Source organism: Pseudorasbora parva, chromosome 9 (assembly GCF_024679245.1).
Source record: "Pseudorasbora parva isolate DD20220531a chromosome 9, ASM2467924v1, whole genome shotgun sequence".
NCBI classification, from domain to species: Eukaryota; Metazoa; Chordata; class Actinopteri; order Cypriniformes; family Gobionidae; genus Pseudorasbora; species Pseudorasbora parva.
In genome coordinates, this window is record NC_090180.1 from 12,403,011 (window position 1) to 12,416,175 (window position 13,165).

Genomic DNA, 13,165 nt, shown 5'->3' on the forward strand with positions numbered 1-13,165 from the left:
AAAAAACACTTATAAGCATGGGCTGTAAAAGCAGACCTTTTCGGCATGATGACATTTTATCTCCTTGACAATCTCTGTAGTCTCATTTAGCCATTTGTTAGCAACAACCTTTATCAAGACACGCAACAACTTACAAAAAATCACTAGTGGGGTAATACTGATGTATTTTATGTCATATAATAAAACCTGAATGTGTCTCGAGCTTGTGTTCACTACAGACCTTATTTCAGCCATTCAACCAAAATCCCATTCAAAATACATTGACTTCAGGACAATGGAAGCCGGAAAGCTCAAATGCTAACTCGCTTCTAAGTTTTGGCCTATAAAGTGATGTCATGAGTGCACCACTCTATTAAAAAGACATTTTCTTATACACTGCATCATCCTATACACTGACTTTTTCTTCTTCAAACCAAGATGGCTGACACCCAGTCAGAAATGCCAAATTGCTCACACCCGAATATCCATTCCTATCTTAGAAGACTCTTGCTCGTTAAATTTTTTTTGTAACATCTAATCACTGTTCAGTTTTCCAAGTATTTATTTTAAATTGGGAGGAAATTCTGATTAATCACCTGTCCACTAAATTGGACATCATGCTTTACTATCTATTTTTCAGATACAATTCTATTATTGTGACCGTTGTTCTTGAAAATACTTTATCTTTAATACAGGGGTTTTCAAACTGTTGTCTGGGGATTTCCAGGGGGCCACAAAAGTGTGCTGGGATGTGCTTCAGTGTAAAAGATTAGAGAAAAGCAGTGTAATTTTTATTTTTAAATAAAGAAATAAAAGTACTATTAAACTAACTAAATAAATTTGATTTAAAATGAATATAAATAATTTTTTATTTAATTAAATAATAAAAACATTTGAATGAAATTTGATTTAAATAAATAATAAATTAAAACACTCAATTAAAATAAATACAATTTGATTGAAATAAAAATAACTTCAAATACTTTTTAGCTGTATTAAATGTAATAGACTGTACTTTACAGTTGTCAAAAAAGTAATGATTACATAATACATGTTACATTTTAATGCATTACTTTACTCGTTGTAACCTCAAAAAAGTAATCTGATTACATAATGCATGTTACTTGTAATGCATTACTTTACTTGTAGCATCAAAAAAGTAATCTGATTACATAATGCATGTTACTTGAAATGTTTTACCACAGATACTGCTCATTTTAGATGAGATTTAAAAACACCTGATTACATTTTTTTCCAGTCTGAAAACATGAATAGATCAATGTAGATTTCAGTCTGTTTTCTCACAGAGGAGAGCTAAATTTGTCCATTTTGATCATAATCTGCATTATCAGCTAATGAGGGTAAATCGACGTACTCTGTAGAATGGAGGGAGCACTCGTTTTCTACATAGTCAAGATAGCTATGCAAAGTTCAACTTGTATGAAGTACTTCTCCATCTGCTGGTTGAATGGCAACAAACTCAGTTGTGTTTGCAATAATAGAAGCTGTATTATGTTTTATGGTTTTCACATGATTTATATAATTTTATTTATTGCTTTGTAGTATCTCTTCAATTGAAATGTCATGCAATTGGTGAACATTTTCACCAGTTCAACTCCATAAGGAGAAATGTCCTGTATTTTAGACCTGGGACTGATATACAGTTTTAAACAGTTTAACTGGGAATATTATACAACAGCATACTTTGATTTATAAGCTCTTAGAATCTAGAAAAAGAGTTGTTGAGTGCGGCTCCACTCAGTGGAGAGAGTGTGTGTTACACAGCAGCTGTCCTGTCAGATGAGTGAGGGCACAAATTGGTCATAAATCTCATTTAGTCCAACAAGATCAAACTCCCTTTTGAGTTCATCAAGTGATAAAATGTCTTTCACTTCAAATGTAGACATCCTAAAAAATGAAAAAGATAGCTGTGAGATTTGAATAAAGGGCAGTGGAGTATTTAGTTAACAATATATCACACAAAAATGTATGCATTGTATATGCTTACATTCTCTTCTCTGGATGTGGAATCTCACAAAGGACACTCATCATCTTTTCCTTACAGCGTTTTCCCGAAGAATCAACATCCACTTTTACAGTCTTCTGAAGGTGGACGTATTCCTACAAGAGTCATTTCAGAATGTATATTTTTTTAATCACAATAATGCATTGACAAATGACAACCAAATCCAATAAAAAACTCTAGTTAGCCAGGAATCACATGAGAAAGTAATAAAAAACTGTGTTGGCTGTGGTATTAATGCATATCATAAGTGATTGGATCAAATGTCTGGGAAATTGAAAATAAATGTTTATACTATATCATTTTGTAGACCTACTTTAATATTTTCCTTCGTTCCTTGCAGCAGAATCAATATCGGTTTGCCTGTAAAGAGTCTCCCAGTGAGACACAGTTCTGAAGCCCATTTTTCAATCAGTTTTATGTATTTTGCTTTGGATCTCATGTGATCTAAATGTAGTAAAGCGGTCCAGGTTTCTTCTGTGGTTCCTGCTCTGACCTCTGCTGAATGGCAGCTTGATGTTTTGATCAAGTCAGAGAAGTTTTCCTGAAGCCATAGCATTAAGCCATGGATCATGGGCTCTGGTGGAAGTGATCGTGCTGTGTCCAGTAACTGCTGTCTCAGGTCATGACACTGTTTCCTCGATAAGTGACTGGAAGTGATGCTGATATCTGGAGGAGTGCGGGGGTAGTCAGGAGAGATGTGGAAATCAAGGCCTAGCGGGGTCTTCCCGTTCTTCCTCTCTATCAGTGTATGTATGCGGCACACGATTCCTCTCTCAGCTGCATTGAAATATAACATGGTATTTCAAAAGGAATGCAATTATGGAGTTAAGAGTTGTTGTATAGAATGTGTATGCTCAGATAGAACATACAATAATGATCCAAAAATAAAAAGAGATTAACAAAATTAAACATATTTACAAATAAATTGAACAAGACTCACACGTAAATGCTAGGATTTTAACAAAAATGAATTAATGTGATTCATAAATAAAAAATATTTATAATTTGTGGATTGTACAATGATTGGTCAGAGCATTGTAGCTGTTATCTGATTGGCTTGATTAGAGGGGCAGAGTACACCTAATAAGTAATTTAGATTATTTTTACATTTGTATCTTATTTTTATTCTTTGTGAATTGAATTAATTTTTGTTAAACTCCTAACATATATTTGTGGCTCTCATTCTATTTATTGGTAAATGTGTTTGTTTTGTGTTAATGTCTTTACATTTATAATGTGGATCATGATCTATGCATCTAGAAATATGAAACCGTTTTAACTTTATATACAACCAATTCAAAATAAATGGTATTATTTTCCATCAAAAGATATAGTTAAGAGTAAGATTAAGATACTTTATTGTCATTGTACCAGTAGGCCTAAAAGTAAAAGTACAATGAAATTTAGAATGGCAGCTCTCATAACAGAAAAATAAACATTTACTCATTTAGACATACACATTAAAACACATAAAGAGACCGTATTGCATAGTACAAAAACTGGTATGATGCATGTATTGTGTATAAAAACTGATATGTTCTGATTCATATATATGATATGAACTGATTCATATGGGGAAAATACATGCATGGATGCATGTATGCATATTGGATGTCCTTCAACATTTAACAACACAAACAGCTCTCAATCCTCGACAGCAGTTACAATAGTTTTTGTTCCTACTGTTTAACCTCCTGGGACCCAGTAATAGACTTTTGTCCACTGTAGTGGACATTATATTTTAGTGAGTTTCTGTGACATCACACACGTCACAGTTTTGAGTTAGGATGTCCTTTATAGAGCACATTCAGGGCTTTGCACAGATACCAAATGTTTGGAGGTTTCACCAGGACAACAACAACTTCTTGGACTTTAAAAATGGCTGAAATTTATATTTTGCACTCTTATGGAAATATGATAATATTTTGTAATTTTAATTTAAATCTCATACATTTTCTAATTGTTTGTTATAAATCATCTCAGGAAAAGTTCTGGGGTTTCTAATCAAAATATGAATTTCTGTTACAAAACAGGGCATTGATTTCATAAATGTCCACTGTAGAGGACACCAGGGCCTAAATCATGTTTATCAGGCATTTTAGAGACACAAACAGTAAATAGGGAAATAAATTAGATATCAATATTCCTATAAAATATTACATATTATTATGAAAATGTTGGTAATTATTACTCCCCTTGTTACACTTCTTTTTTTGCACCAAGAACACAATAATATGCAAATTAGAGGCAGTGTATAGATGCATTGCATTGAATAGGAAAATCCAAGTATGGCCATTTTACCCACATATTGCACAAAGTAAGATGGTATATCAAAGCATTCAGTTATATCTTTTATAACATAGCTCAGAATCATCTTTTAAAAAAAGTTTGTTTTGAAAAAATCCTGAAACTTAAAAATGTATTCGTAAATTAAAAAATAAATCCCATTGTTTTTGCCTACACATGCGCAATTTCATTAAACAACTGAGTCCTGGTGTCAACTACAGAGGACATAACATATGAATAAAATATAATTCAATAGAATTCAATAATTTTCAAAAAAAAAATGTGTCCATTTGTTTCTAATGTAGTCTAAACTATCTAATGACATTAAAAATACAACAAACAAAAAATCTGGGTCCCATTAGAATGTGAATCTTCAAACTGGAGGCTTTCTAACAGTTAAACATAATGTCAAGTTACAGCTTTACTGCGGAAACATAAACATCCATTAACTGTACTAACTCAGGGCGGAAACGCTTACCTTGTGTTCAATAAAAAATAAAAATAAATAACCAATAATTAATTTAAGATTAATAAAAATGAATCCAGCAGAACTCACTTGACTCTTCTAACAGCTCGAATTCGCCCTGCTCGCAGTATATGGCGGACAAAACTGACATTTCATCAAACGCTTCCTTTGACATGTTTGCAGTTCATGTAGTAAATGTAAAATTATAAATGAGCGTGTGTGTACTGTGTAGATTGCTAACCGGTTTGTTATTGTACTACATGGCCATTCCGTGTAGAAACACCAGAACAGAACACCAGTTCCGAATGACAACGTGTAATACTTTTCAATGCGATTAAAACAATTTAACAGTTAATTAATACTTGTTGATGGATCGTTTTATTGAATAGCTGCGTTGCACAAAATTGCAATCCATAGAATGCTTAAATACAATTGATAGTGTAATTTTTTTATTTATTTTTTGACATTAGCCTACAAACCAAAAACCGGTAGGCCTATGTTCTTGTTTGACAGTACCATACGGGTGCACTGCACGCTTACCCCTCTGGTCCTATTTAGTCATAAACATTTTGTGGTTCAGCGGAATGGGATGATACTTGGTGACTTTCGTTGCATTGGCTATGTGAGCACACAAAAAAATCATGGAGATGTTTGGGTTATATCACGTTAGGTCACACTTGTCTCCTTTGCGGTCAAAAATGACAGACATAGTAAATGAATGGGAAATACGCAAAAACACAAAAACTCGGAATATTTTGCTGATACAAACCACAAATCAGCCATGAACCAACAAAAAGTGCATTGCAATGTAGTTGTGACACTAAAATATCAAGAGTGCAAAATAGACAATACCAACCTAAATCAAAATCTAAACCTTGACAAAAAGTTGTCTTTGAGAATGTCTATCCAAATCCACAACTTAATAAAAATAAGTATTTACGTCTAAAACCCCTAAAGAATGTAACCACTTTATATAGTTATATAGGAACCTGAATTTTATGATTCATGGAAATGCATTTCTTACATACAGTTCCTTTAACTTGGAATACTGTTTTAATTGAAAATAATAATAAATAAATAATAATCTGACCAGGAAGAGGACCAGAGGGTTAACTAATGCACATGATGAGGTAATGTGTGCCTCATGAAGAACTAAATCATTTATTAATGATTACTGCATCAGCAACTAATGAACATTCTATAAGATTAATGGAGTCGTGCCTCAACAAGTAAAGTCATAACATGATTACATCGTAAATCATTAGCTAATGATTAAAGCACTGGAACTGGAAGTTGAAATGCATGGCTTCGCCCTGTTGTGCTAATTACATTATTAATTAATGTGTTATTAGGAAATTAATACATGATGACACATTGAACTAATAACAATGTATTGATTACTTAATCTATTAATCATATAGAATGCTCATTAGTTGCTGATGCAGTAATTAATAAATGGTTTAGTTCTTCATGAGTTATACATTAACTCAGGAATATCTGTGCATTAGTTAAGAATGAATTAATGCATATTAGTGAACCAGTGTTGTAAAGTGTTACCAGAATGTCATTTCAGTTCTGTACAGTGAAATATTTAATCTTCATATTTTGTTTTGAAAAGCAAGTCAGTAGCAAATTTTAAAAAAAGAGCGAATGAGCATTTTAATGAACACAATAAGATTCCTTTAACAACTGACTTTATGGCAGAAATAAATATAATTGACATAAGGAAGAAAAAAAGTAGTAATTGAAGAAAAACTAAAAAGTTTGTATCAGAATATTTACATGGTTGCTGGATTTAGTCACTCTGGGTGGTTAACATTAAAGATATTTTACAATAAAACAGGAAGTATACTGACATGCCAACATTTGTTCTTAAAACTCATACAGAACATTTCATTTTTGTATGCCGGATTGCTTTCTTAAGACTACAAAAAAAAAAAAAATGTATCCGCTATTTCTTCTTTAATTACAGTAACAAGGTAGCCTACAATGTATGAATCCATATGTCAGCAACAACACAACCGACAACAGCGACAATCTTTACTTATCATAGGAGGAAGTCATGAGCATATGCACATAACAAATACATGAGGCCAATCTGATTCCATTTGCAAAAAAAGAAAATGTTAGTTATAAAGTTCCAGTATATCCTGTAGATCACACAAGACTCAATGTGGAGAATATTCATGTGGAGGTCCAACGCCACCAGGCCACTTTCATACGATCCCAGACCGCTCCTAAGGAATCGAAGGCAGGACGCACATCAAGGATAGTATGCTTGGACACCTGGCCTCCATCGTAGTAGTCTATCACATATCTGACCTCTTTCCCACACCGGTCAATAATCCAGTCATGCCTGTCAAACGGTAGCTCATTCCTAACACAGAGGACCACAGAGAAACACAGAGGACCAAAAGAACCTTATTATATTATATAAGCATTAGCATTGACACTTACATTTGCCTGAAGATGCTAACAGAAGTTTTTTTTTTTGAGAAAAGGCATTCAAGCAAAAATATCAAATAAATGTTATTAATTTAGATGCCACAGCCCCCCAAATATAATCATCCTTCTGCAAAGGACCCCCCCAAGTGAAAAATGTATAAATATTTTCTATTACATCGCTGCATTTTTTTCTATTCACTGTAGTACTGTACTACTATAAGTTAGGTGTATTTTTAATTTCATCAAATTATTTGAATAAGATGTATTAATTGATTATTTATCAAATTTAATGTATTAAATGTTTTTATTTTAATCAATTTATTTACTTAGTTTAACAATTTTTAAATTATTTTGACTCTTCTATTTGTATTAGTTATTTAGTTAAATCTAATTTAATTTATTCATATTTTTCATCATTTATTTGAATGATGCATTTATATTAATTTAAAGCTAATTTATTAATTTATTTAAAAATGTTTTGCACTGCTTTTCTCTAAACTTTTTCACTGACCCCCAGCACTGTTTTGTGGCCCCCTGGGAATCCCTGGACACCAGTGTGAAAACCCCTGTATTAAGGAATACCATCACTTACCCCATCCAGTGGCGAAATCTGGCTCTGGGTGAAAAGTCTTTTGCTTTGCCACCAAACCTTAGAAGAGAAGGTCCACATGGGCATTCTCTGTGTAGAACAACAGCAGAACATCAGGAATCATCTACTCAGTGGCCATTTCTCAAAATAAGTATGCAAACTTCTGACTTGCGTCCTTGGTAGTTTAGACTTGCCATATTCGACTCAGGAGAAAGAAATCCAGAGGATGGGGGTCATTAACCTCAATTATAAATCGTCATCAGTAGCTGCCCAAGTACTGTTCCAGTTCAAAGTTTTCATCTAGCCAAGTACAGTTAAAAAACCCGAATGTGTCCTTGATCTGCCCACTTCAGACCCTCACATCATTTAAAAGTACTACTATTAATGTGTCACAAAATCTAGTTTTAAGTCCTTTTCAGGCAAGAATGTAGTTGTTTAGAGCTCAAATATGTGGTATATTTATAAAGAAAGCACTTATTTGAGAATTTGATCTGGCGTTTTAGGAGTTTTGTATATTTAACTTAATTTTTTGGGGATATTTAACCATATTTTTAGGATATTTAACTTTACAGAGTTGTAGCCTACTTTCAATAACTGTGTTTGACTGAATTGTTTGCTTTATTTATTGTATAGCTTCTTATACCTTTTACTTATACTTTTATATCATTAATTACACATAACTGATCACACAACTGACATTTAACAAAAAGACACTAGGTCATGTTTTATGTAAGATTTCATTTTATTAGGCAAGGCAAGGCAAGTTTATTTGTAAAGCACATTTCATACCCAATGGCAATTCAAAGTGCTTTACATAGAAATTAATTAAAATAGTGGAAACATATGCATGAGAAAAAAGAATACCATGTGTACAAATTAAAAATTAAAAACGAAGATAGTTAAAACAGTTGTAAAGATAATTTAAAAAATAAATCAAATTAAATCAGATCCAGAATAGTGGGCTGAAATAAAAATAAATCATCAGTTTACAGCCTACATACATGTACCATCTTAATTAGAACCTCTCCTTCATTTCTCTCTCTTAAACACGTTCATAACATCAATTTTAATCATTATTCCCTGATTTTTTATTACAATCAGGAATAATCATATACATGCCCACTTGTCTGCAACACATGTTGTTGTTTTTTATGTAAATGAAAAAAGGCAGGTTTTTTTATATTTCCTTTTCTTATAAATATACATGCAGTGAAGATAATATGCATTGCCAGCACTAAATGTGTTTGGCTCTAATATGTTTATTTTTTTAGTGAAAATGAAAAGAGGCAGAGTGGTGTTTTATCATACATTTAGTTTTATTATAGCCCAATATATATATATATATATATATATATATATATATATATTATATATATATATATATATATATATATATATATATATATATATATATATAAATATATATATCACACACACACACACACTTAGTGTTACTATCAAGAACGATGCTGTTCCATTAGCAGAGTACCGGACTTGTGTCCTCCTGTCGTCAGAAGTTTGTTCTCTGGAGTCGAAATTGACAAGTCTGAATTACATGGACTCAAGTCAGATGTTGACATATTTGGAATTGAGAAATGTATATTTTAGGCTACAATTAAATGAAATGTGTCATAAAACACAACTCTGCCTCTTTTTTTCATAAAAAAAAGAAGAAAATAAATAAATAACATTTTAGGCTTCAGTGAAACGAAATGTGTCATTAAACACCAGTCTGCCTCTTAATCTTAAACATATTAATAATCACACAAATGTGGTTCAACGTATACCTTGATTGATCTTGCATGTATATTGAATGTATATTTATAACTAAACGAAATATTAAAAACTTTTACATTTAAAAAAAAAACATGTGTTGCAGACAAGTGTGCATGTATATTATTCCTGATAATTGTAATAAAATGAAATATGACATAAAACACGACCCAGTGTCTTTTTGATAAATGTAAGTTTATGTATGATTAATGATTTAAAAGTATAAGTAAAATGTATATGAAGCCATACAATAAATAAAGCAAAAAATTCAGTCAAACAAAGTAAGTGCTAGTAGGCTATAATTCTGTGAAGTTAAATATCCTAAAAATACGAAGTTTTGAAACTTAACTTTCCCCTCAGCCAAAACGATCTGGCATGGAACAAATGATAAATTCATGAGACCAAAAATGGCTGTTAGATCTACACAAGACGAATGAGATCTCAGAGACATCAGATCCTGCAGCAGACGTCAGAAGGACTAGCTGAGGTAAGGCTGCTCTCGGTGGGTTAACAAGCTCTGAGCGGCCGCTGATCGACTGGATCTCAAAACGCCAGATCAAACTGTCTCTTTATAAATGAACCGTAGATTTAATCTTAAAAAAATTACATTCTTGCATAAAAAGGTCTTAAAACTACATTTTGTGACACATTAACAGTAATATTTTTAAATTATGAGAGGTTTCTCATCTGCTACTGACGCTTGCTGGTCGGTGCGAGATGCATTTTGGGATACCGGTCTGTCTAAAGTCCACTCAAGTTTCCTCTCGATGCATCCTCGATAAAAGGGCGGATCAAGAACACACTCAGGGATTTGAACTGTAATCGGCTAGATGTGAACTTTGAATCGGAACAGAACTTGGGCAGCGACTGATGACGATTCACAAGTCCACGAGAACACAAGTAAGACAAGAACTCATATTGAGAAACGACCAGTGACATCTGAGGATACACAGCTGCCTTTAACATGCGACTTACTTGGAATGGAGCTTTTCCCATCTCAGGATTTCCTGCCAGGCTTGCTCATTATTCTGGTTGTGAATACTGATGATGCTTGTCATATCTTTCTGTTTGATATCATCATTGTTCCAGCGCCATCTGGTGAAAGTTTTAGTCATAAACAATGAAGTTGATGATGCTAATTAGTAGGGGTGACCCTGAATTGTCGAAGATTTAATGCATCGATATGCCGAGCCGGATTCGACCACCGATTTCACAGTCGAATCTTTGCGGGTGTGCGTCCCCCTTTAGGCACAATCGGTGCATGTAAACGCATTCAAAGTGTTCTTTTCCTTTCTAGGCAGGTTTTTTATTTGGGTTTATTTATCAAAATGTTCTTTTATATATTGTGTGATGTTCTGTATTTCAATTGCGGCTTTAAAACTGTATGAGAAAACGTTTTACGAATGTTTATCCACCACATTCCCTTTTATTCAAACCTAAATAAGAAAGCCATTGTCAGTTCGTCTGTCAGTTGGCAGACAGTTTTGGTCGCTTTATTAAAAGTTGTTGCCGTGTGCTGTGTTTACAGGAAAATAAAAATAGTCCTCCTGCGGACTAGTGTCGTGACTCGTGCACCTTCCAACCCATCCACACACACATAGAGGATTCAACTATCAGTCGACCATAGAAAGATTCGACAATCCTGATTCGAATGTGTAAATCCTTAGTCGGGGGCACCCCTACTAATTAGATGTACATTGTCTTTTCTCCATCAGGAACTCACCCTTTTCTCAGCATGGCATTCCAGAACATCTGCTCTGAGGGATAAACCCAGTTTTGCTCAGATCCAGAACGAGGGATTGTAGATTCCTCTCTTGCAACAGACAGGGGAAATGGTTGACCAGGTGTAGGTTGCTGGTCAGGTGGTGGCATCTATAGAGAAGAGTAAATAAATTAGGCTGAATGGTGGAAAAGGGATACTCAGTGCATCTAAACATCCAGGTAACCAATTTCAAAGGGGCAAAGTACCATGTTTGCTGGATTAATGTCAGATATTGTGGGTTTAGCCCTGTCGGCAGCTCTCATAGGGCACTCTACAAATTCATAAGCCCTGTCCTGATGTGCTGGCAGATCTGGCGCTTTCTTCTGCTGATCGCTAACAGGTGCAGACACCTGGTGCATTGGACATTCTGGCGGAGGGGCACCTGTTGGAGTTGTTAAGAACGAAAACTGAAGAGGATTTTTTAAGATGAAGATTTTTCTGTATATAAGTGCTGCAACAACTGATCAATAAAATCGAATCTAAAATAATCTACAGCGCATTTGATTAATGATAAATCGTGTCGCCGTGTTGTGCAAGAAATAAGGGTTGAAATATAAAATTACATTCTAAACCACAAAACAAATATGTGTTTACCATTTTAAAGCTAAATTAAAAATAATAACTTTCGAGTGTGTTGTCATAGAAATGCATTATTCACTGGGGTGAAGTGTTGTGACTGGTGGATGACAAAGAAGAGCCTAGATACATTCACTATATTGTTTTAATTGCCTTCAAATTGCACATTGAAATTACAATGATTATTTTTTAAATAATTCATCATTTTTCTCACGATAAGTTGAGTATATAATCGACAGATTAATCAATTAAGAAAAGTATTGATAGTTGCTGCAGCCCTACTGTACATGAATAATAATTTAAAAAAATGAAATCCTTATTTTTCTAAATAACTGCTTATCATAATTTCTGAAGTCCTGGAAGAACCCATCTCATCATAATTTCTGAAGTACCGGAAGAACCCCCATCTCACTTTTATTAACATCTTGATGCATCGGACAGCCTTGTGGTGGCACCATGATGCCCTCTGCCTTCACGGTGCCTGTAGGGCTGGACATAGTGTCTCCCATCAGCTTCCAAGACAAAAAAGACAAAACAACACAATACGTTTTGAGTGGCTTTACTATTAGTATATTATTGCTGTTACATATACAACAAAATATGCATGAATAAAATCCTATTACGAGCATAAAATGCTTGAAGTCTAACAACATCTTGCATTGATAAATGTTGGAGTCACAGACTTTAAATGGCAGAACTTGTCTTCATTTTTGTATTGGTTTTTTTATGATTGATGCAAATTCATCATACAAGAAACTGCATCATACAACACTATTATACCCACATATCAAGTACAGTGGTAAGCATATACATTAGAAGTAAAGAAAACACGAAAACACACACACACACACACACACACACACACACACACACACACACACACACACACACACACACACACACACACACACACACACACACACACACCTCAATTGATTTCTGCAGCATTTACTACAAAGTTATGCTTAGTTGTGCAACAAATGTTATACAAGGCTCCTTAATTATAGAACAGTGTAACTTACACAAACTCACGATAAAAGCATGTCTGTCCAGATTGCGTTATTAACTGCCCATATTGTTCAAATTGCACTGTGTTAAAACTACATGCTCTAATGAAAGATAAACCGCTATATAACAGTAAACTTACCTCCCACCTCTACTTTCAATGTCAGTCTCTAGAAACATGCCTCATATCCCAAGATGCTCTGTGTCATTGCATCACGCCGTGTGGCACGCATGGGCATCAAGATGCACACTGCCCCC

General features: G+C 33.8%; 2 protein-coding genes across 3 annotated transcripts; both read right to left on the reverse strand.

Moving 5' to 3' along the window:
- Nucleotides 1–925: 925 nt before the first annotated feature.
- On the reverse strand, nucleotides 926–4,990 carry rwdd3 (RWD domain containing 3). The gene is made up of 4 exons (XM_067453953.1): nucleotides 4,848–4,990; nucleotides 2,319–2,782; nucleotides 1,988–2,100; nucleotides 926–1,887 (listed from the first exon to the last, which is right to left on the reverse strand). The coding sequence occupies exons 1-4, from the start codon at nucleotides 4,930–4,932 to the stop codon at nucleotides 1,776–1,778; spliced, it is 774 nt and encodes a 257-aa protein (XP_067310054.1). The 5' UTR covers nucleotides 4,933–4,990; the 3' UTR covers nucleotides 926–1,775.
- A 1,444-nt stretch (nucleotides 4,991–6,434) lies between these two features.
- hccsa.1 (holocytochrome c synthase a) lies at nucleotides 6,435–13,156 on the reverse strand. 2 transcript variants are annotated; one of them, XM_067453951.1, is made up of 7 exons: nucleotides 13,050–13,156; nucleotides 12,315–12,414; nucleotides 11,533–11,708; nucleotides 11,288–11,436; nucleotides 10,540–10,659; nucleotides 7,795–7,881; nucleotides 6,435–7,134 (listed from the first exon to the last, which is right to left on the reverse strand). In XM_067453951.1, exons 2-7 carry the CDS (start codon nucleotides 12,409–12,411, stop codon nucleotides 6,942–6,944), a joined length of 822 nt encoding a protein of 273 aa, XP_067310052.1. In that variant the 5' UTR covers nucleotides 12,412–12,414; nucleotides 13,050–13,156; the 3' UTR covers nucleotides 6,435–6,941. The 2 variants fall into 2 exon arrangements, with proteins under 2 accessions (XP_067310052.1, XP_067310053.1); XM_067453952.1 differs by having other exon boundaries at nucleotides 12,925–13,050.
- Between the last annotated feature and the right edge of the window lie 9 nt (nucleotides 13,157–13,165).

Bases quoted from the DNA above. Each gene is read 5' to 3' on its own strand.
- rwdd3 (XM_067453953.1), bottom strand. From the start codon at position 4,932: ATGTCAAAGGAAGCGTTTGATGAAATGTCAGTTTTGTCCGCCATATAC. The intron at 2,783-4,847 runs GTGAGTTCTGCT...ATTTCAATGCAG, and splicing joins CGAGCTGTTAGAAGAGTCAA to CTGAGAGAGGAATCGTGTGC. The intron at 2,101-2,318 runs GTAGGTCTACAA...TGACTCTTGTAG, and splicing joins GAACGAAGGAAAATATTAAA to GAATACGTCCACCTTCAGAA.
- hccsa.1 (XM_067453951.1), bottom strand. From the start codon at position 12,411: ATGGGAGACACTATGTCCAGCCCTACAGGCACCGTGAAGGCAGAGGGC. The intron at 11,709-12,314 runs GTGAGATGGGGG...CAACTCCAACAG, and splicing joins GCATCAAGATGTTAATAAAA to GTGCCCCTCCGCCAGAATGT. The intron at 10,660-11,287 runs GTGAGTTCCTGA...AACTTTCACCAG, and splicing joins AATGCCATGCTGAGAAAAGG to ATGGCGCTGGAACAATGATG.